The sequence below is a fragment of the Struthio camelus genome, chromosome 3 (assembly GCF_040807025.1).
Source record: "Struthio camelus isolate bStrCam1 chromosome 3, bStrCam1.hap1, whole genome shotgun sequence".
In the NCBI taxonomy this organism is placed as follows: Eukaryota; Metazoa; Chordata; class Aves; order Struthioniformes; family Struthionidae; genus Struthio; species Struthio camelus.
The window spans coordinates 75,072,594-75,095,887 of NC_090944.1; the positions used below are offsets into that span (position 1 = coordinate 75,072,594).

The following is a 23,294-nucleotide window of genomic DNA, read 5'->3' on the forward strand; positions in this document are numbered from 1 at the left end:
TAGTCTTATCCTTCCAAAAATCCTACTCTTTTCATAACATGCCAGCATTTAAAGACATGGAAAAGGCTTTAAAGTAATTCTAAAGGAGAATGTATTAAACACTGGTGAACCTCCAAAGCATTTCTCACTAATCTTGGTTTTATACCTCTGAGAGAGCCTTAAAATTGCTGTACTAGATTCGGGACTACGCTGAGTACATATCTGAAACACTGGGTGTGCTGGAAGATCCAATGATAGACTTTTTCCCTCTCTAGCTGTAGCATCAGGGTTATTAAAACAAATAATGTGCAATTCCACAACGCTTTTTTTCTGGAGGATCTTAATGCATGTTACAAACATTTAAACCCTGCAACAAGCCACGAAGAAGGCAAATGCAGCTATACAATAGCTTCTACACCTATTGAACATACATGGAACATGTGGAAAATTAGTATGTTTTTATATAGCTAACAATTCTAACATGATGCATACACAGAAGCTTGTCAAATCAAAGCCATTTAAGGAAATACTTCCTCATCAGGGGGTAGTGCAGCACTGGAACAGGTTACCCAGAGACCTCCATCCTTGAAGGTTTTCAAGACATGGCCAGACAAAGCCACAGTTGACCTGATGTGGCAATAGTTCTGCTCTGAGCCAGAGGTTGGACTACAGGACATTTTTGCAGTTTCCATCCTTGGAGATCTTCAAGACTAGTCTCGATAGCGCCCTGAGCAACCTCCTTTGAGCTCACAGATGACCCTGCTTGGACCTAGAGACCTCCTGATGTCACTTCCAAAAGGAATTATCCTATGATCCTATGACCTCAAGAGGTCCTTTCGAGCCACCGTTTCAATGATTCTGTGAATCTTAAATCCAAATTAACAAGGGAATACGTTAATATTATTCTTTCAAAATAATCTTCCAGGCATATAAAATACTCCTCCTCCTCCTCCAAAAAGATACACTATATCGGCACCTACCTGCAGCAGACTTCTGTCATTTAAGTCAAAGAAGGAATTGATATTAATACTAGCATCATCAATGGGAAGCTACCAAACAGGAATCAGAAACTGCCAATGAATGTCACAGATATGCTGACACTAGATAGATTTCACGACTCAGAAGCCCAAGGCTATTTTCCAGGCTTTTTGTTCAAGGGTATTTTAATGGGTGCAGAAACACCTGGAAAGAACTCCAAAGGTCTCTTTTTCTCCCCCACCCCAGCAAATTCCAGTAGTAAATGTTCAGTTGCATCTCCACAAAAGGTCTGGCATCTTCTCTTTTCATCTTCATCTGTTTAAAACACAGAATATGAATTCATTGCTGCTCCTTCCCTTTGTGGATGCCATAAGCAAGAAAGCTTCGGTTGCAATCTTATTTCTAGTATGTTTTAGAACCACTTTTGGTTACTTTCAGCAAAAAAATCCAACCTCTTTTAAAGTAGAAAAATGCTATAAACTCAAGGAAGAGGGCTCACAATCCAAGTTTGGGGGCAGAGGCTTTTTCCCATTCCTCAGGGAACTCTAGAGGGATGTCTTCAGAAAGAAAGGTGGGAGATTCTGGAGAACTGTTCAAAGAATTGGTGATGCTCAGAAGACCTTGAGAGACAAAGGGAGGAGGCAACTCCAGTGTAGGTCATACCCCCATCAAGGGGATGATGTCCCACAGGGTTTGATCACAGTGGGCACAGCCAGGTGCTTAACAGGGTCCATCATGCCCCCAACGTGGTAAGCGATGACCCAGGCCCAGGGAAAGCAAGTCAGGAGCAACAGGAGACAGGGCCGGAGGCAAAACTATACTGTATGTCCACTCAGAACCTGGAAACAGGGCTGAGGACAGACACAGACACATCATAGTTCAGACAGGGACTGCAGGCCCAGGCCTGAGCTGAAATGGGCTCCTAGGCGCATGGAGTGGGGAGGCAGTGGCTGGAGGGTCTCAGGTGGTGCTGATCAGGGTCATTCAGGCCTATTAGTGCCCTCAGGGCTCTGACAGCTGGCTTCTAAGAGACATAGAGTGGATGCATCTTGTTGAGAGGCCTAATTCTTGGGGTTTCTGCAGCATAACAGTAATCTATGATTTCTCAGTATTTTAACAACAAAAAAAGAGAGGCGGTTAGTCATATAATGTGTTGCTAAGCTGTGGAATTCCCTGATGAAGAATGCTGTGGGTGCTAAACGTTTCCATGAGTTCACAGCGAGACTGGGTAAGTCTGCAGAGGCTAAAGCCACTGAGCGTTACTATATTCATAGAAAGAACATCTGAGCCACAAATTTGTTGAAGGCTTAAAAGTACTTAGAGATTGCATCATATATGTTTGCCACCTTATAGTCTTCTGTAGGTATCTGTTGTTAGCTGCTGCTGGAGATAGGATGCTGGGTTACACGGACATTTGCTCTTACCAATGGAGCTGCTTTTACAGTCTGTGTTATTACGGTTTGCTAACAATATCACGAAATTACTCAAACCAGCCAGGATAAGTAGACTCAGCTTTTGTTCCTAGGGATCAATCAAATCCAAGGGAGATTATCTCAGCTAGTTAGCGGGACAACAGTAGAGGACAATGATTAGAGCAAGGGGCCAAAGCATGGCTGGAGAGGAGAACCGAAGATCTACTTAGGCAAAGAGAGGGAAAGGAGGCACAACTAGAATGGAGATGTCCAGAAGTGAGGAAAGCTGCAGGAAAACTGATCAAGGAAGTCACAGGAGAACAGTAGCAAGGAGCTGAAGATGTAGATGTGTGATAGGAAATTGGGGCAAACTGAGGGGGAGCACTCTGAGCAGCGATCTACTTCGGAAACAGGCTAAAATATAACCTAGACGATCTTGCTTTCTGAGTGATTCTGCAAGCGTCTTGTGTTCTGCTTCCTCCTCTCCGCACTGAGGTTGCCTGAATAACCATCCTGCTGGCCTGAGGAGATATTCAGTATGCACATTTTGGCACAAGCTTTTTGTAGCTTTGAAGCAAGTCATATAGTTAAGGTTTTAGTAACTAACAAAGTATTGATTTTTTTTGCAGTAAGCCAGCACTGGAGACATGCAAAATACTGGTGGAGGTTTTAAACTGCTCATGCTAATGCGTAATAGTACTGGCTTCAGTGAGACTATTCATGTTAGAGATGCAATAACAATATAGAATATAAAACAGATCAATAACAATATAGAAGTCTGAATATTTATATAAGCTTATATTCATTCATTCAGACATCCAGATCATGTGTATATATGTAGAAACACACTTTTCCAGTGAAGTTTCCAGAGGGCATATCTGTCATCATTCCATAAAGTGAAACACACATGTTGTGCCAAACCCACATGATCTATATTACTTCCAGTGTTAATTCATTTTCTTCATGTCTCGTTTCAGTTTTGCTACATAGTCTTGCACATTTACCTGGATAATAAATACACATACACTTTGTTATGCTGCTAGTCATAATAAGGAAATAAGCACTTTACTTTGTATGAACAGGTTTATACTTTATATTACGCATTTTTTCAGAAGGTGACACTACAGCAGTTTCATGCTTCCATGAATACAAGGTGACACCCTATGAAATATATCTGAGATGAAACATGAACAAGAAGCTTTCATCACTTTCTTGGAAGCCTTTAGAACCTGCTTGCCACCTCACGTTAACTGAACGGGGCTTTCAAAAAGAAGAATCTGATTTTATTTGCATGTATATCTCAATACAAACTAGAGACATTTTTCTTTGAAGTGCTTCTTCAAAGCATCTTCAAAGGTGAGTCTCTAGTTTGTAATGAGATATACATGTAAATAAAATCAGATTCAATTAACTTTGTAATTTGCTTCTTTAATAATAAAACTGTTCCTATTAAAACACTGTTACCCTTGGAGTGCTTCAGTTAGCAAGTATATACAAATGCTACCAGTGTAATGCTTGTTGGTGTTGTCAGAGAAAACCCTTATAAAACAATCATTATCACAATACAAAATTATGCAAAAGCATAGTTATTTGGGTTATCTCTCAATGGAGATAACCCCAAACATACTTTTTTCTTAGCGAATGTACAACAACCTCATTTGATTCCAGCCAACAGATATCTGCAGAGTTTGTAGTATCTAATCAAGCTCACACTACCTTTGATTGTTTGCTCTTAACTTACTATTATCTTTTAAAATAAATTAATTATTCACCATAAAATTACTTTCACTATGAAGACATATAAAAAGCCTACAAGATGCCTTTCCAATTAGCTGTACTTGTAAGCACTGCTAACTCAGATATAAAAGTGAGTAATGGACAAATTTTAATAATAAATTTAATATCATGTACTGTGCAGTGACAGCAAATGTATTTGGAGTAAAATATTACCTGCATGCTAAAATTGATTGTTGGGCTTTTCTGAGGTAGCCCAGGGCAAATTGCACACTGCTGATATTCTGTTTTTATAGGAGTAACTAAGTTAATCTACTTAACCCTTCATTAGAGAGAGTAAGCTGCAGCAGGGTTGACTGTGGGATACAACTGTTTTCTGAATATGAAAATAACATTAATTTGATAGGAGTTAATTAGATTTATGATGGAAAGAATTTCCATTTATTAAAAAAAAGAAGCCCACAATATATTTTATTTCAATTGCTTTAGTAAAAACAAAGAATACCTAGTCACCCTCCATGCTAATAGTTAAACCTCTGCTTTATTCTGCACGCACGGAACATCATTAACCACAGAAAAAAACACTATACAAACTGCAAAGCGGGTACCTTTACTTGTTTATAGAACATGAAGGAAAGGGTCAGAGCTGAATGGCTGAATGAACACAAACATTTCAGAAGTTTCTTTATGGAAACAGAATTTATCTCATACCAGTTTCCCAAATACCTACAAAAATGTGTCTGCAAGACTTGCTTTTTCCAGTTTTTGTCACCCTCCTATGTATATGGGTGAATGAGTATTCTACCTGGGCAGCCCTATGGCTGAGAATTTGTGCCTGGCTTAAAGCCTTTGTGAATTTTGCTAGCTCTTGTCTTCCTGTAATGTATGCCAAGCCAGGTAGGAGAAGCCTTTTGTATTAAGGAATCAAAAAGATGGTAAACCAGCGTTTTTGTTTCTCTGCCTTTCCCTTAAGTCTTACACCACCACCTTTTTGTTTAATGTTTCTCCAGTGTTACAGATTGTTTTTCTTTCTTCTCACGTGTGCCTTTTTGTCCTATAAGACTTGAAGCTTGCATGTAAATCCCTCGAGATTACTTATCCCCATAAGTGAGCTTTCAGTGTATCAATGACAGTCTCTGATGTAGATCGCTTGTAACCAGACTGTTCATGATGTATCAGAGCTGATTCAGTTCTTCAGATGCAAGCTGTATCCTGCTACTGAGCAACTACTTTCACTGCAGAATGATCTTCAGTGGACATCTGGTTCCTTGTCTTTCATCTGAGATTCACTACAAATGCAATCTTCCTTTGACAGCAGCACTCTTCAGACTCACAGTGGCCTTTTGGGTCTCACAAAAGAAATATCCCATGAAAGTCTTTACGAGGCACTGTTACATCTAATAGCACCTTGGGTCTAATTCAAAACCCACGAAGAGGTTCAAGATCAGTGTGAAACCGGAAAATCGGTTGTTTGACAGTACACAAGGTCTAAACTGAGGGAGGGATACACCCTTGTTGCACATGTGTTAAGCAATGTAACAGCTTTATGCTGAGCCATACCCTTGCAAACATCAGTACGGCCACTGACCAATGCTGCCAGTCTGGATGACTCAGATTATATTGCCCTTCACAGCTGGTGTGCAGTCTCTGAGAGTTTTCATCAGAAAGCATCCAGTTATGAGCAGCATGTTTCTTAAGTAAAAACCAAAATTTTCTTGCAAATATTGAGGAAGCAAACTACTGTCAGGTGGAAAAAAAAAAAAAAAAACTATCTTCGACAAACTACCCGTCAGAGCAATGAAAGATCTGCAAAGCATTCAGGTCAAAAAAGTCATCAAAGATAAGGAGCACAGAAGAGACAAATAATGATGAGAAATGCAATTCTTTGAGATCCTCTGCAATAAGGACAGCAACAAGAAACAGATTTGGGGGGACCTGAACTTAATTAATTATAGCTGCTAGGTAGGCACTCTCTCCTAATGTTGTCTGCCTTGAATATTAAGCTCCTGCTAACTAACTGAAGATTGGAATCAAGGTAAGACAAGATACAGAGCTGCTTCAAACTAAAATTAGCAACAGGGTTCTCCTTATCTAATGCAGAGCTTGGATCAGTAAACCCCCAGGACCGTCTGTCACTGGAATGAAGTTGTATAACAGAACAGTGGATCTTTCTTGTTTAATCAAAACCTTTATTTATCCCTGTTGCTTTCCAAGGATCTTCTGAATCTCAATTCTCAAACACTGAGGTCTCTCTACTTTTCATGACTATAATCCCACAACACTCTTCCAACTGTGGATTACTCTGGTGTGTTCAGACTAAATTTCATAATACGTATCATAATATATATGACCAAAAATATACTATATAGACCATCATAATATATAGACCAAAAAAAAAGAGTCTTTGCAAATAAAAGTGATTATTGGCAGAGTTTCTTTGGGAAGGAAAAGGAAAGGAAGCAAAAGGAAGGGAAGGGAAGAGAATGAGTTTGGTAAGAATCAGGGAAGTTTATTCCACCTCCTCTTAAAGTAAGAGTTCAGCAAATACTCTGCTCTGGTCTAAAATATTAATTATTTTCACAAGATCAGTAACTGTTGTGTCTGCTGTAGTGGACAAGAGAGACCTTGAAAACAAAACAAGGCAGAAGGGGGCCCACCAAAGTGTATGGACGCACATAAGGAGGTGGTGAGAGGACAGCATATGGCAGGAGCTCTCACCTTTTCTGGGAAATAAGCATAACTGGGTTCCTCCCCGTGCCTGTGCCCTAAAATGCCTTTACACTGAGGCACACAGCAAAAGGTACAAAGAGGAGAAATTAGAGGTATGTGTGCAGTCGCAGGGCTACAAGCTTATTGGGATCACAGGACGTGGTGGGATGGCTCACATGACTGCAGTGCTGTCATGGCTGGACGCAAGCTCTTTAGGAAAGGCAGGCTCAGCAGCGAGGAGGGGGAATTGTCCTGTATGTGAGAGAGCAGCTGGACTGCCTTGGGACCAATGAAAAGCCAGCTGAGTGCTTATGGGCCAGGATTAGTAGGCAGCCCAATACTAGCAACACTATGGTGGGTGTATAAGAAGTAGATGAGGACAGATAACTGGAAGAAACCTCATGTTTGCAGGCCCAGGTACTCCTGTGGGATTTGAACCACCCCAATATCTGCTGGCAGGGCAATGCAGCAGGGCACAAGTAATTCAGGACGTTTCTGGAACGTGTTGACAACAACTTCCTGGCTCAGGTAGTCAAGGAGCTGACAAGGTGAGATGCTCTGCTGGACCTCATACTTACAGACAAAGAAGAACTGGTGGGGCATGTGAAGGTCAGGGGCAGCCTTGGCAGCACCAACCATGAGATGATGGTGTTCAGGATGATGACAGAAGGGAAAAAACCAAAAGGTAGGATCACATCCCTGGACTTCAGGAGAGCAGACTTTGGCCTGCTCAGGGACCTGCTTGGAAGAATCCTATGGGAAACCACCCTGGAGAGAAGAGGGTCCCAGGATAGCTGGTTGATTTTCAAGGATCACCTTCTCTGAATTCAGGAACTGTCCATCCCCACATGCATGAAATCAAGTAAAATTGGTAAAAGGCCTACATGGATGAACAAAGAACTCCTGAATAAACGTAGAGCTAAAAAGGAAGTGTACCAGAGGTGGAAGCAGGGAGGGACAGGTGACCCAGGAAGGATATAAAGACACTATGTGAACATGCAGGGATCGGGATTAGGAAAGCCAAAGCTCACCAGGAGTTGAATCTGGCTAAGGACATGAAGGGGAACAAGAAGGGCTTCTACAAACCTATCGGCAGCAAAAGGAAGAGTAGGGAAAACGTGGGCCCACCGATGAATGGGAATAGGTACTTGGTGACAAAGGAGAAGGAGAAGGCCAAAGTACTCAGTGCCTTCTTTGCCTTGTTCTTTACTGATAAGACCGGTCTTCAGGTATCCCAGGACCCTGAGACCAGTGAGAAAGTCTGGAGCAAGGAAGATTTACCCTCAGTGGAGGATGAATGGTTTAGGGTGCATTTAAACAACTGGACTTACACAAGTCCATGGGCCCTGGTGGGATGTGTCTGTGAGCACTGAGAGAGCTTGCCCATGTCATTGTAAGGCCACTTTTGATTATCTTTGAAAGGTCATGGTGATCGAGGGAGCTTCTTGAAGAGTGGAAGGAAGCAAATGTCATTCCTATCTTCAATAAGAGCAAGAAGGAGAATCTGGGGAACTACAGCCAGTCAGTCTCAGTTCAATCCCTGGGAATATGACGGAGTAAATAATTCTGGAAGTCGTGTCCGTATATATGAAGGACAAGAAGTTGATTGGGACTACTCAGCATAGATTTACGGAGGGGAAATTATGCTTGACCAACTTGATAGCCTTCTACAATGAAATGACTAGCGTGGTGGATGAGGGAAGAGTAGCTGATATTGTTTATCTTGACTTTAGCAAGGCTTTCAACACTGCTCCCATAACATTCTCATTGTCAGACTGATAAAGTACTGACTAGATAAGTGGAAAGTGAGGTAGATTTAAAACAGGCTGAACTGTCAGGCCCAGAGGGTTGTAATCACAGGCACAAACTCCCTCTGGAGGCCAGTTACTAGTCATGCAGCCCAATGATGGATACTGGGCCAATAGCGTTTAACACCTTCATGAATGACCTGGAGGATGGGACTGAATGCACCCTCAGCGAGCTTGCAGATGATACAAAACTGGGCTGATTTGGTTCCATACATACTGAGAACAAATATTAAGAAATAAAGAAGATTTGAAGAAAGATGCTTTCACAAAAGTAATACTAATCTATATAATACAAAATAAACTATTAAATATTCAAGATCTAAAGCTGGCAATATCTTTTAAATAGATCAGAACAAAAAAAATCACATTTGGAAAGTGTAAACAGATGGAAGCAAATGAATGCCTTAGAAACCAATTTTGTAAAAATTTATTTTGACCAAAAAAGCTTGTTTTTACTAACGTCACATTCTGAAACTAATTTCTCTTTGGTTTAAATATGACTTTGTACCTTTGATTCACGTTTGCCCTGTCTCTCGTATCAAGCGATGCTAGGTCATCAGCAATGGATTCCCATGACTTTCTTCAAAGATGCGATTTTAAGCTTTAAAGAGATTAGGGAAGTTAGGAAACTATTTTTAGATTAAAAAGCACCATTTTTTTTAGGCTACCATAGAATTATTCAGGTTTCTTTTTAAGACCACGAGAAAAAGTTATATCCATAACTAAAAAAAAGAATGTAGAATATTCTCTGGAACATGATTTTCTAGGTTACCACCTTAAACTTCCATTATTAATCCTCCAGGCACATTAGTACAGAGTTACTTTGACCATCTGCAAATTCTTTCATCATTTGGGGGCTTACATTTGTAATTAAATCAGAGTAACATGTAGATAGCTCTGTCACTCTGTCAAAAGTCTACCAATCAAGAAAGAAAGCAATTGCAAATACTGGAAATATAGTTATTTTGATAGCACTAGGCAAATAATTGTTATTTAAATAACTAATAGCTATATTCAAATAAGTTTTCACTCTGTTCAGCAATGAGAAAGGTTAAAAATATCCAAGGTATGGAGACATCAAGAGTGTGAACTCATGCCGCCATCTGGAGCACAGAGACTGTCATTGACAAGCATCTATCCAGCATCAAACTAAAGCTTCAAGCCTACAAAAATGTTCACCTTTGAGCTGCTGTATCTCTGCAGGTGACAAAGTCAGGCCCCCAGAAGTCGTATGTGGTATGAAATGCTCTATGCCAAGGAGACACAATGCATTTTCTAACGTTTCTGCTATCCTTACATACTTGACATTTTAGACATCTAAAAAGTTACAGAATGTCTCTGCTGTTTTGATTCAGCCTTTCATCAGCATTTCACGGCCCCATTATGAGCCTGAAAACGCTTTTGCAGGCTGCTAACCGGAGGGCCCTTAAAAGTGTGGACAGCCACACAGCCCACGGCTTGTAAGCCGGTGGGCTAAGGCCGGCTGTGAGGGTTTAGGAGGTCAGTCTCCTCAGGGGCAGGCGAGGAGCGCCAGGTTGGCACAGGAAAGGACGGACATTGACAGCTTCACGCTGTAGCAGTGCCGTACCCACAGCTTTCCTACGCACACTATTGGCACATCTTTATCAAAATCGCTATTAATGCAATCTCATATGTAGACATTCAAGCCAGAAACCGCTGTTCATCTTGAAAGCAGCGCAGCTGTGTCAACAGAAACTGGTACCACCCCAGCTATCTCTCAGCGCGCTGAAGGATGCTGCTGCCGCCCCTGCTCTGCGGGGAGCCCCGCTCTCAGGCCAGAGCTCCCCACCCCGCCGGTTTCACTTCCAACAGCCGTTAACGGCCACTTCGCGCCCTGACGGCCCCGCCCCCACGGGCCCCGCCCTTGCAGCGGGAGGTGGGGAGAGGCCCGTCTTCTCACGCATGCGCGTGGAGGCACAGCGACCTTCCCGAGGACAGACGTCGGTGCCCCCGCGCATGCGCCTTTCTCATGAGCTCTTTCCTCTCCGCCTCCTTCTTGCCGCGGGGGATTCTGGGAATGGTAGTTGTTTTGCCCGCCGCAGGAGCGTCGCAGCCGGGAGGGGGCGGGGCTCCCACAATGCATAGCGCAGGGCCGGCCGGGCAGCTCCCCCCCTCCTCGCGGTCATGTGACCAGCGCGCCGCGTAGAGCCCGGCCGCTGCGGCTGGAGGAGGGAGCGAGGGACGGCGAGGCCGGGGGTCCGCGCGGGGCTCCGGGGGCGGGGCCTCCCCGCAGGTAGCGAGCGCCGGGGGCGGGGCGGGGCGGGGCGGGGCTCTGCGCTTCGGTGGCCGTTTAACGTGCGCCGGGAGGGGGCGGGATGGCGGCGGCGGTTAGTGAGGGGAGTGGAGGAGAGGGCCTTTCTCCGTTGCCTTACAAGGTGGGGGCTGCCGGCTGGAGGTGAGAGTCGTGAGCCGCTGCTCTTCGATGCCGGCCATTGGGGCTGAGGCAGAGGCGGTGTGTGAACCGTGGCCGCCAGGGTCACAAGTGACCGTGCTAATAAAATACTGATATAATAGATAAATAGGTTTTTCTGCATTGAAATACAAGAGTCGTTGCCCCAGATTGTGGCGTTTTGTGGATCCGGAGTCTGCAATAGTGAGGAACCTAGAATGAGCTGACTTCGGTGGGTCAGTAATATGCCATGCGGTTTATATTGTTGTATCTAAAATTTCCTGGTTGTGCTCACTTTGATTATGGCTGTCGAAGGAGGATTTTCCCCAAGCCCGGTGATTTTTGGGTAGTATCATCTCAAATAGGCTATGTCCCCTGCCAGAGGAGGTTATTTGGCAAGGATGAGTAAAACAGCAGTCACGTGCCTCCGTCACTTCTTAGTATTTTGATTGTCCTGTATTTGAGGAGTCACAGTGTTTTCTGGTAATGATCCATGAGATACAAAGCTTACTGTCATTCTGTAGGTACCTATAGGCTGAAGCCAGTGCAGAAGCTCTTAATCCCTGACTGTTTTGCTGATCAGACAGGCCTGGGCAGCTTCTTCTGAAAACTGGATTCTCTTGTTTGAAGAAATGAGTAGCTGCTGATCTTTGAAGAAACTATAAAACTATCTCTGTGCTCTGTGGCCTGTTTCCCTTGCTTTTATTATAAATGTGAGTTTTGTTGGATGTTTCATAACTGTTTTTCTTCCTTGCAGAGGACAAGAAATTAGTCTAGATGCAGTAATTAAGGAGTAAATCAGAAGACATGGAAGAAAGGAAAATCAAGAGGAGGAGCCCCAAGTCATCCACCACTCACCCTGCTCAGGTTGCAAACTCCAAGAAAAACTCAGTGCCAGTCAGTAAAAGTACAGCCTTTTCAAATCCTGCACCGCAATCTACAGTACAAAAACCAAAGTTAAAACGGTAAGCTTGAGAGTGTCTTACAGGCTCAATGTTAGAGTCAGAAGCCTGCCGATGCAGGACAAACTGTGGGGTTCAGCGGTCTAAGTGATTGACTCAGAGAGAATGAAGAGAGAGAAATTCAGACTTGTGAAAATATTTGATGACTTGTCTTTTTGACAATTTGATTTTGTTTAATGCAGTATAACAGTTACCTGATAGAAATAGAAGGTGCTCAACATATGCGTACTCATCATGTAAGCCTTATAAAATGTTACATAATGTACACTCATGCTGATAAAGATTTAGCTGGACAGATGAATGCCTTATGTGATTGGTGAAAGACATCCTGCGTGATCAAACATGACAAATCTGGTCACTGAAAATGGGAGATAGTGGAGCCCTAGATGTACGGCTCTGAGGAACAAATGTATTACAACACGGCGGCAAGGTTAGAACTGACAAGTAGGACAGGAAATGAAGGACATACATAAATTGAATAGGATGAGCTAGAACAGGAATTTCCAGCAAGTTTTTGTTTGGGGGGCTATCGCTGAGGGCAGCAGTAGCTTCCCAGACATACTCATATACAGACAGAGGCATTCAGCTCTTTGGAGAGTAACACTTTGAAGTAGTTTGCATTAATGATGTGTGTATTTCAGTTTGAGGATATTGATTTTCTTGCATGTGGGAAACTATATCTATTGGCTGCGGCAGCAACAGCAGAAAAATGAGGGAAGAGGGATTTGAATATGAAATATTAGCTGGAGAGAGTCAGCTGAATTTATTGACCTGTAAGTATTAGCTGACTGAACTCTCCTCTTGAGCACTGACAGGCTGTTTGAAGGATCCAGTATCGGCAGGATTAAAGTACTGTGCATATCTTCAATGTAAAGTCTGTATCCATTACTTTTCAGGGAAAAATGCATTAATATTTTGAGGGGAATAATGAAACTCTGTCCTCTATAAGTGGTGCTTGAATCTCACTGTACAGTTTACTTAGGACTACGTAGTATTCTAGAATTTGCCACAAAATTATTTCTTGTAGCCCACAATATGGGCTAGAGAGGAGGATGTCCTTGCTTTGGAAATAACCTTTTGCTTTAAGTTTTGGAAACGGATATTGTTACTCAAGTGGTTAGGGAAGCTAAGCACTGATCATGTGGACAATTTCTAGAACTTTCCAAGCAGAAATGGTAATTGATAAAACAGCTATGTGAGGATAAACTGTTGTTGTGAGATAGAGGAGTAGGCTTATTTAATTATTTTCGCTTCCTCTTCATTCTGGTGTATCACTGACTTCAAAACACTGAAGAGTATATTTGCATAATTGATTTCCTGAAATTAATTATACGAATGTACTTTAAAAATTTTTTATTAAAAGAAAAAGGGCACTGACAAATGATACAGTCTTAATTAAATAGCTGTTTTTTGATATATATTATGAATTTCAAATGAAATGAGTTGCTGGGAGTGGTAATATATTGTATTAAACTTCAGATATAGGTGTGAAAAATAGACAACTTTTCTGGCATACAAGCCCTCTTCAAGTCTGACACTGAAGCAGCAATATCCAAAGTTAAGTGCAAGTTGAGAACTGTTGCTTTGAATTTAGTCAAGAGCATGATATGATTATTAGTTGGAAGACAGATGATGCTTATGGACTATAGAAGCTGTTAGGTTGGAAAAGGGAGAAAGAATGTTTATTTCCCATAGGAAAGAGAATTTATGACTTGCAGAGCATGGAAGTTTTCATGGGAAGGGTGAATTTAAATGCGCTGTAAGCGCATTATTTTACTAATAAAGTCTCTTTACTAAACCTGTGTGGTTTTTTTTTTAATATCCCATAAAATTCTGATTTTTGATTCTTAAGCACAACTTTTGAAAATGTTTAGTAGATCATCCTTGAGGAACAGGATGGGAAGATGGGATGAAGCTAATCTAGGCTGGTACAGCTGTGATTTTTCTACTGGAAGGGGCCTCCTCCTGTTCTCTACTGCATTGTTGCTGCTTTCTGTACGTTAGATCCACCAGTCTGCTGCTGGATCCACCAGTCTGGATCCATCTTTGCTGCAAGATGGCAGTTCAGTCACCTGATCTGTTGTAAGAGTAATTTTGTTTGTGTTTTTTTTTTTTTTTTAAAAAAAAAGGAAAGGAAAGAGGGGGGGAAAAAGGGGGTGTTTTTCACTGAATCAGATTCTGAGCTGACTCACCATGAGGCTGCAGAATTACCCATCTCAATGTGAGAGGAAGGATATGTGCACACATGGATGGACAAATGAGAGATGAAAATGCCCTTTTATGAAGATCTGTATATAGGTTAGGAGGCAGCCCGACAGTCCATCTCTGGATGGACTATAGAGATGGAGTATAATAATTCTTGCTCGTAATTGTGTGTTTTGTTTCCATATTGACTGCATGTTCCTTTGAGTTCATAAAGATTATTCAGTTTCATCCACTTAGTTCTCAGAGCACCATGTGCCCATGAATAAACTTTATTACATTTTGAGAAAATATCACCAGGATCTAGGCATTTTGTTACAGCAGGGGCTTGTAGAGAATTTTTTAAATCTAGTTCAACGTTTGTTCAGGCACAGACTAGTTCTATTTGGTATGCATTAGTCTACAGGAAGTTTGCTTTTGATGGTGAGTTTAGCAGAATTTGGAGGTTGTTTGAAGCTGAGAAAAGTCATGTGACGGCAAGGCCATCTTCTCATATAGGTTATAATGAATGGTTTTCTGCACGGGTTCCAGAGTAGAGTGGTATGTGACAACTGGAGCGTGATCGGTGAGAGTTTTTCTCTCAGGATTGAAGTGAGTTTCACCTGCTTTTTCGTTGACTTTTGTGTATGTCAGGTCCTCATGCCTCCTGAGTCCTTGCTGGGTAAATGCTGCTTGTTAGATTATTAAGGTGGCTCTCCTCAGAGCCATTATTGATGTTTCCCACTATTGACAGGAAAGCAGATAGTTGGAATCCTTCATTCTGCAATATCAAATTGTCAGGATAGTGATATTATTCTTTATTTTTAAAACAAACTTGTGATCCATTTAAAAGTAGTAATTAAAATATGTATTATATATTTTCCATTTAACTTTTAAAGCCCGGTTGTAGAGTCGTCATACGTTTTAAATTTTCAGTAGAAGGGAGAACAGGAAGTAATTTTTGTTTTCTTTAATCATTTAATTTCTTCAGAGTAATAAAAGAAAAAGCCAAACCTCCAGGAGTGGAAGCAAAAGGGGCACAGGCAGCACCAATCCAGCATTCGTTTCTCACAGATGTATCAGATGTCCAAGAAATGGAAAGGGGACTTCTGAGTCTCCTGAATGACTTCCACTCTGGCAAGCTTCAAGCGTTTGGTAAATGAATGGATTGTCTTTATGAAATAGTTGCCTTTGTAGCTATACGATGGTAATCTTTGCAAATGAATGTGTTTTATGGACAAATTGGCAGTTTGTCACATTGGTCTCTGCTATATGAAATTAAGTTAAACATAACTTAATAGATCTTACTGTGTTTTTTACGTGGTAATCCTGTTAACCGTGAGCTTATCTTGAGTGTGAGCTGAGTCAAATGCCATTTCTTCATAGCTTCTAACCAACATGGCACACCTAAGGCAGTACCTTGACTTACAGATTTAAGATACTGAGTTTAAAGACACTTATTATATATAGGATAAATATAATTGATCTCATTTAGCACCTGATTTTGCAGCATATTAACCCTGACGCACTCCCTAAAAGTCACTGCTGAGAGTCTATAAAATCTCAGCAATGACTTTTATAGAATCCAAATCAAGTTGCTTTTTACCAGTGTGAGTCCTTGTGCCTTAGAATCAGGTATTCTGCTATTCTAACTACTCTAAAGTAGATGCAAGTGTTAAAAAACTATGGGAGACTCTTCTGCTTCATTGTTTCTGTACTCTGTAGAAAGATGCATATATACTTTTGCAAGCTTGGTGTTAGGTCAGCATGTCACGTTACCTCCAGATTGATTGTACAAGAGAAGCTGAAAGGTCTCTGTTATGGAGCATGTCATTTACAAGAGAGAGAACCCCAGGAATAATCAAAATTAGGAAGATGATTTGTTGTGATTGCATTTACATTTAAAAATACAGGACCTTTCTAATGGGAGACAAATTCAGATTATAGCTAGCAAACGTATACTCCAAAAATCAGTATAGTACAGTTGGTGGTTATCATAAATTCAGTACAATATTATATCAGATGGGAGGACAGAAACTTCAGTAGTGAAGCAGGATGAAATCATGCAGAAAGTACCTCTGATGTTCAAATTCTCTTCTCTGATAATGAGTTTGAGTTGTAAGGTATGGGTTTTTTGTCGTTTTTGTTTGTTTTTTGTCACATTGAGCTATAACTTCACACCTTCATTTGCTCCTTCAGGTTTCTTTCTCTAAAGCTTTGTTTTGTTTGTTCTTTTTAGGAAATGAGTGTTCCATAGAGCAGATGGAACATGTGAGGAGTATGCAGGAGAAGCTTGCTCGCCTCAACTTGGAGCTCTATGGGGAGCTGGAAGAACTCCCTGAAGATAAAAGAAAACTAGCCAGTGACTCCAATTTGGATAGGCTGCTATCAGATGTAAGTACAGGGAACGCAGAAAACATGGAACTTTGTCTGCAGAACTTGGCTCAAGAATAAAACACTATATTGGATGGGTAATGATTCAGCCTGTAGTCTAGGAAACTTACAGCTGAGGAAAACATAGCTCTGCAATGAACCAAGACCTAAGCCTTAGTTACTTCATCTTGATTTTGAGAAAATACAGTACCTTCTTATTTTCTTTCTTTATAGGTTGCTTCTTGTTTTGGTGATTAGAGCAGCTCAACAGTAAACTATGTGAGGATGTAGGTGTGTCAGCCCTATGTGTGTGTGGGGGGGGGGGAGTACACATTACAAGGAATCTAGGTCATGTTCTAGACTTCCAGTTTCTCCTTTCATTAGTGTATTATTTCTGTAAACAACAAAATTGTTAAAATTTCTTTAAATTTCCTGAGATACCTAGATTTAAATTTAATTTGGTACTTAGCTCTGTTGCTGTAGAATTCAGTGCAAGTTAGCTTTGCTTTTTGTAATAAAATTAAATGTTTCCACTTAAACCAGTAACCGTTAATCATAAATTTCTATTTCACCATTTTAATATATTTATTGCTGCATATTAGCAGAATTGTTACATTTATTTGACTAACTCCTTTCCTGTGAGGGTGACAGAGCACTGGCACAGGTTGCCCAGGGAGGCTGTGGAATCTCTGTCCATGGACATATTCAAAAGCCGTCTGGACTCAGTCCCGGGCAATGTGCTCTAGGTGACCCTGCTTGAGCAGGGGGGTTGGAACAAGATGATCTCCAGAGGGCCCTTCCAACCTCAACCATTCTGTGATTCTGTGAACTGAAATACCATTTCTGATACTTTCTACACTTATATTGCAGCTGGAAGAACTGAATTCATCTATGTATCCTTTGTCTTAAATGTAATATAAACTGTAATATATCATGGCCTTTAATTTCTTCCAACATATAAATAGCTGGATCTTAACACTTTTAATTACAGGCTGTTTTTTCATATGGCAATTCATTTGGCTGGAGTGCAACGTTTTAGATATTTGACAGGGGATGGCAAAGCCCATCAGAAGCAGCTTTTCTTTACATACGTTTTGCTGAGAAATGCCAGAGCAAACATACACAGCAATAGTCCTTCTGTAGTATTCAAGAGCGTTTTGTCCCACTGATAAATGAGTCCTATTACCTTTTAGTTTTTCTAAAAAACGTATGTACCTGTTTATTACTGGCTTTGCTGTGAACGCTGCGGTAACCTAATTTTTTTATTCCTAGGGCCAGGCTATGTTTGAGTCAATTATTTCAGCTGAGCTTTGGTAACTGAACATGTGTGCTCTTAGCCAATCCAGAAGACAAAGCTAAATATGGTATTTATCTTCTACACTGTGCTTTTAATGAGCTAAGAATACAGATGACAGGTGATATGCTCAGTCTGTACTATAGTCTAGCTATTTCTGATTTTATACACTTCCTACTCCTTGAGGAAGGAAGGACAGTCCAGTGGGTGGTTTCTAGTTTGGGACATAGGATACTGCACTAGTATAAACATCCTCTGTGTCTGTGAAAAGCTGTTTGAGGCTGGATCTCATAAAGAATGCAAGTGGAACGTGATAATGATATCCCATAATAACGATATAAATCCTCTGGCATCCCCCTTGACATGCAAGCTAATGCTGGAGGTATGTAACGCTTAAGTCTTATTGACAAAGATTGATTTACTAGTTGAGAACTAGCATGGGACACAATAGAACTGTATTTATCTGGACTGGTATATACCTGTTGCAGGACTAAGTGTAGCATAGTCTTCCATAACACTATCTTGTTTGTATCTTACCAATATGTGAAAGTTGTATTCCTTAATAGTTTGCTTCAGACAGAAACTGCACTTAGCAGATGCTCAAGATATTCCAAATAATGCCACAGGCTGAAAGCACAGCTTCTTTGATTTGGATTCTCTGAGAACCTTTACTTCTGTTTTTCCTGCCAGTGGAATCTAGAGTTTTTATTTTACACAACAAAGAATCAAAGTGTAAATCCAGGTGTTTATTTTTACACATCTCTAGCTATCTAGAGATTTAATTATGTTGCTGTGCTGCTATGCTTTATATTATTGCCTTATTTAATATGAAAAATTGGGGAAACGTGGAAGTACATTTCTTCTGCTTGGTGTTCTTCATATGGCTAAAGTGATATGTGTATATATGAGTACTAGTATTTCTCCAGTTTTGATCAAGGTAGCAGTGGTGTTACCTTTGACCAGTATGTAGACAATCTACACACTATCTTCAGTGTGTTTCGTTGACCAGTGATGCCATTGAGTTTTTATTAATTTATTAATAAAAAAGTAAGACATTTTAAATACATGATGTCTTTTATTTAGAGAAGTTGCTATCTGTTCAGCTATGTTAAGACAGGAATTCTTGCATGGTCTGAATGTTTGCAGATTTGACTTTTTTTCACTACTTCAAATAACTGTAAAATGTCACTAAATTAAAATTATCTTACATGCTAGCAGTCTGGATAATTGGACTAAGTATTGTGAAAAAATCTGAAATTGGATAAATGCAGTTACTGTTCAATAAATCCAATATAAACAAATTTCCTTCTCATTTTCTTTATTTTGTAGCAAAACATCCCTTATATTAATGAAAGTTTTTTTTTTTTTCCTTTTAGTTATTTCAAGGGTAAGTGTGTGCACTTCTGCTCATAGCTTTTCTGGCCACATAGCACTATGCTTTTCTTCAGTGAGTTTTTGACAGACCAGAAGGTCCATAAAGCAGGCTTGCCAGCTAGCAAACACAAACTGGACACGTCGTGTTTGAGCAATAAAACAAGAACTGCTCAGCTAAATCCCTAGCAGTAGCAGTTATTCCTATGTCATAAGTAAGCTGGTAAACTTAATATCTTTGTTTTCAGAGCCAGAGAGGAAAAAAAAAAAAAATCCATATTATAGACCCTGGCTCTTTTCAGATCCAAAATTTCTTTGCTGGTCCATCAAAATATACCTTTGGTACTAGATTTATGTGCAGCTTTTAGATAATACATTTAGAGTCCATAATGTGTATACTTACACTACAAAAAGTGAAATCTTTACCCTTCTACTTCAAGGTGAAGCTTTTCATCTGTTCAGAGCAGGCTATCTAGCCAGGGAGTAAACGATGCCAAGTTGGAGAAGAAGCTTCTTCAGCCACAGGACAGAGTACTGCGTTCCATTAACTCCAGCTTCTTTCTGGAGACATGTAACGCTAAGTCTGCACACGGGAGCAGGGAATAGAAAGGTTATTTAAATACCACAGTGTGCTCTGGCTACAAGTTCAGCTTTAAATACTGATGGTCCCTGCCTCCTCTACCAGGCAAATCTCAATGGTTAACCAAGAGGATGCCAGGCATGCTCTCCCTTCTGGATGTTCTTGTTCTTTTTGTGACTTCATCTCTTTCCTTTTTGAGAGTTGTTAGGGGTTCTGCATGCTGGCAAAAAGTACATCCAACTCCCAGTCTGCTGCTGGATACATACCTGTCATGTTGTGTGTTCTATTTCTCTTTGGATTTCAATGCACTCATCACAAAATGAAGCCAGGCTTTTTTCACATGTCAGCCAATAACCAGGCCTTAATCCTTTTCTGCATGGTAACTTTTTTCACTGTTGGCACTATAGCCTTATTCCATGTCACTTTGCAACACATTCAGAAGTCTGCATGGAAACATGTCCAAGGACTGTTTTTTTTTTTTTTTTTTTTTAAGGAAACAAAATATTGTATGGCATTAGCTGCTAATCAGGCTGCATGCAACAAGAAAATGCATAAGTGATTTAAAAAAAAAAAGATAATTTCATAAGGTGAAAGTGATGTTTTCAAAAGAGCTTCATTTTGCTACAGGTTCATTAAACAGAAACTTGCTGTGTAGAACTTGCTGTGTAGTGATAGTTCTGCTAGGCTAAACAAACCAAGCTTTTAGTCTCTCCTGGCAAAACAGACTTGCCATTACCCTGGAGTCTTCCTGCAGCTGTTTTAAATTTAATCTGTTTTTATCACTGTACCCAACACAGATGAAATTTTATTGGTGCTTTGAACAGTGGTGCTAATACTATCCTGTGTCTTCTAGAACTATTTTGCCTAGTACAGCCTCAAATACTTTTTTTCATGTCTGCTAAGAATTAGTGATACCTTGTGATCACAGGTCACTAATAAGACCAGAAGTATCCCACGCAGGGAAAAAGATTGATATCCTTTGGAAGTGGGCACCTGCAAGGCAGCTGTAGCCCATGTCCAAAGCTGGCTGGGACCCCAGGGTGCAGCTCATTGTGCAGTTGCTGTTGGATGTGCTAACCCTCACCCTACACTACTGCTTCCCCTTGTATTCTTCACCAGCTTGGAAAGAAAAGCAAGAAGGAAAGGAGTATCACAAACTCCCTTTTGTATCTACAGGAGGAGGAGGTTGGCATTATATTTCTGTCTCGCTTAAAAGTAAAAAAAAAAAAAAAAAAACTGCTAAAAGAGCAGGAAGTAATATTTCTACAGCTGCGAATATTTAGGAAAAGTTTCAAAACAAAATAAAGGGGGTAATATGATAACAAATAGTAACTAATACTTTCCAGGTTAATGATCCTGATAATATGGGGTGCATTTGATTCATAGTGGAATGTAGAAAAGAGAATTATAGGAGGTAAGAGAAAACTTAACACTGGTTTATCAGAGAAGTTGTTTCTTATATTTTTTTAAAAATTGTGAATGAAAATTTGGCTGTAATTTGCATAGTAATAAGCTGTCCTGACCCATTTTTTTACAGCTTATCGTTCCAAACACATTTGCGCAAATATGACTGTCACGTAAACACACATCTGATTTTGCATTCAGATTTGCCCAGTGAATCCCTACGGTTCTTTAGAAATTTCATGAAATTCCTGGGAACTAGAACAGCTGTCTGCTTGGATTGCAAAAGTGGGACCTTAAGCTATGGCAACCTTTCCCCCCTCAAACAACCTGTGAGTTCCCAAGTGTGTTTGTGAAAATATTTTTTTAGTAGTGTGCACCTTTTGATTCTCCCTTTTCTTCTTCTCTGTGTACCAGGTAAGAAGTAAAAAGGTTTTTAAAAAAACAATCTCTATAATCACCCCACCTAACAGGTAAAAATTTTATCTTGTCTAGTAACCAGTACTATACCGAAGAGAGAAAATTGCCTGTCCCACAAAATCCCACTCCTGATCTTGCAGTTTGTTACATTTGAGCAGACTTAGTCTATACTAAGCTTCTACATTATGTATACTTGCAATTTGTGCATGTTCATAATGCGTAAGTCTAATTCAAGATATGGACATAAAAACAAATATTGCTGCAAAGTTAAACTGTTGTTTAGAAAGATACAGAAATTAACACTTTTTTCTTTAAACATCTTTAGCCCGCTAGCAATCAAAAGGCAAGGAGACTGTGTTTATTTCAAATAATTAAGAACATAAAATTGTCATCTCCTGCAAACAAATATACCTCTTTCACACAATCCATTAATATTGCAAGGTTGTTAATTTTCGACACATACGAGAAAGTTTTGTAACAAGTTCTTGAGAGAATGAGCTTGTCTTTATATTTACCTGGTAAGAAAGTGACCGTGTTTCTAGATTCTTGCCTAGAAAAGAAAAATCTACTTTAATGTATTTGTGTACAGTCTTTTGTAGTTATAAAAGTAGATAGGCCATAAATGGCTGCAGAAAACTAACTCCTTTTCTGTTATCTTGTTGTTTGAAGAGCTGTTTATGGAAATGAAGGTGTGTTAACCTTGAATGCTTCCTGCCCTATACTTAGCTGACAACAGATACGGTGCTTGCAAAGAGACTATTTCCTGTGTCACCAGCTTACGTTACCTCACTCCAAGATAAATCTGTGGAACCTCAATGAACCAAAAAACAGAAGACAAGAATGAGGAACAAAAGTTGAGAGAAAAGCAGAGTGTCTAAGAAAAGAGGATCTGGAAGAGACAGGAATCCGTAGTATTAAATTAACTGCCTCTTTCTTTTAAAATAGTAAGACAAACTATTCAAACAGCCAGAGATCTTTTGTTTAGGAAAATACATTGAACTCTAAAAATAAGTTTTAACATAAATGGGTAAGTACTGAAAAAAGATTTTTTTTTCAGTGAGTTTATTCAAGTGACAAATCTATACAAAGGCTATAATATCCACATTGAGTTGCATATATTGTAGTTTTGAAGTAATCTCAGCTATGTGAAGTAACACACACATTTATCAAGTACTGCTGACTTAATTCCATTAGCATTCAGCAGATTGTGTTTTACAACTCAGTAAAACAAAGGTATAAGGAGAAATAGCATAACAGGGTCACCTAGAAAAGAAATACTTGGTTAAATTTGAATAATCATTTTAGGTACATTTAACTATCAGTAACAAAAGTGGAGTATTACCGTGGAGTTCAATGGCATATTAGATCCTTACAAACCATGCGCAACATATTGAGACTTGACAATTATGTTGCGTTCTCCATGTTTTATATAAATTATATATTTGATATAATGATATAAATTATTAATATTTATTCAATATCCTTTCTGGTCCCCATTCATGGTTAGGTTTTAATTCAAAGGATTTCACTGTTAATACAGTATATACAAGGATTTTGAAGAGTACACTTTCAGCATCAGTGCGATACTTAGCATTTTTTGTTCACTTAAACTCTTCAAACCACATTATGTTAAAAGTATCTTTTTAAAACTTTTAGTCATGCTCATTAGAAAAAATTAAAAA

At 39.9% G+C, this 23,294-nt stretch overlaps 1 protein-coding gene across 8 annotated transcripts; it reads left to right on the plus strand.

Annotated features, from left to right (window-relative positions):
• The first annotated feature begins 10,727 nt into the window (after nucleotides 1–10,727).
• Nucleotides 10,728–19,053, plus strand: CCDC28A (coiled-coil domain containing 28A). 8 transcript variants are annotated; one of them, XM_068938508.1, is made up of 6 exons: nucleotides 10,728–10,874; nucleotides 11,788–11,995; nucleotides 15,165–15,328; nucleotides 16,413–16,567; nucleotides 17,417–17,439; nucleotides 18,417–19,053. In XM_068938508.1, exons 2-6 carry the CDS (start codon nucleotides 11,838–11,840, stop codon nucleotides 18,469–18,471), a joined length of 555 nt encoding a protein of 184 aa, XP_068794609.1. In that variant the 5' UTR covers nucleotides 10,728–10,874; nucleotides 11,788–11,837; the 3' UTR covers nucleotides 18,472–19,053. The 8 variants fall into 8 exon arrangements, 6 of the variants coding, with proteins under 6 accessions (XP_068794609.1, XP_068794611.1, XP_009687200.1 ...); XR_011140235.1 differs by having other exon boundaries at nucleotides 10,739–10,874; nucleotides 17,190–17,439; XR_011140236.1 differs by having other exon boundaries at nucleotides 10,739–10,874; nucleotides 17,198–17,439.
• The last annotated feature ends 4,241 nt before the right edge of the window (nucleotides 19,054–23,294 follow it).

Coding starts and splice junctions, on each gene's coding strand:
- CCDC28A (XM_068938506.1), top strand. CDS start 11,838: ATGGAAGAAAGGAAAATCAAGAGGAGGAGCCCCAAGTCATCCACCACT. Junction 11,996..15,164: donor CAAAAACCAAAGTTAAAACG/GTAAGCTTGAGA, acceptor TAATTTCTTCAG/AGTAATAAAAGAAAAAGCCA. Junction 16,568..17,189: donor TGGATAGGCTGCTATCAGAT/GTAAGTACAGGG, acceptor CTTTCCTGTGAG/GGTGACAGAGCACTGGCACA.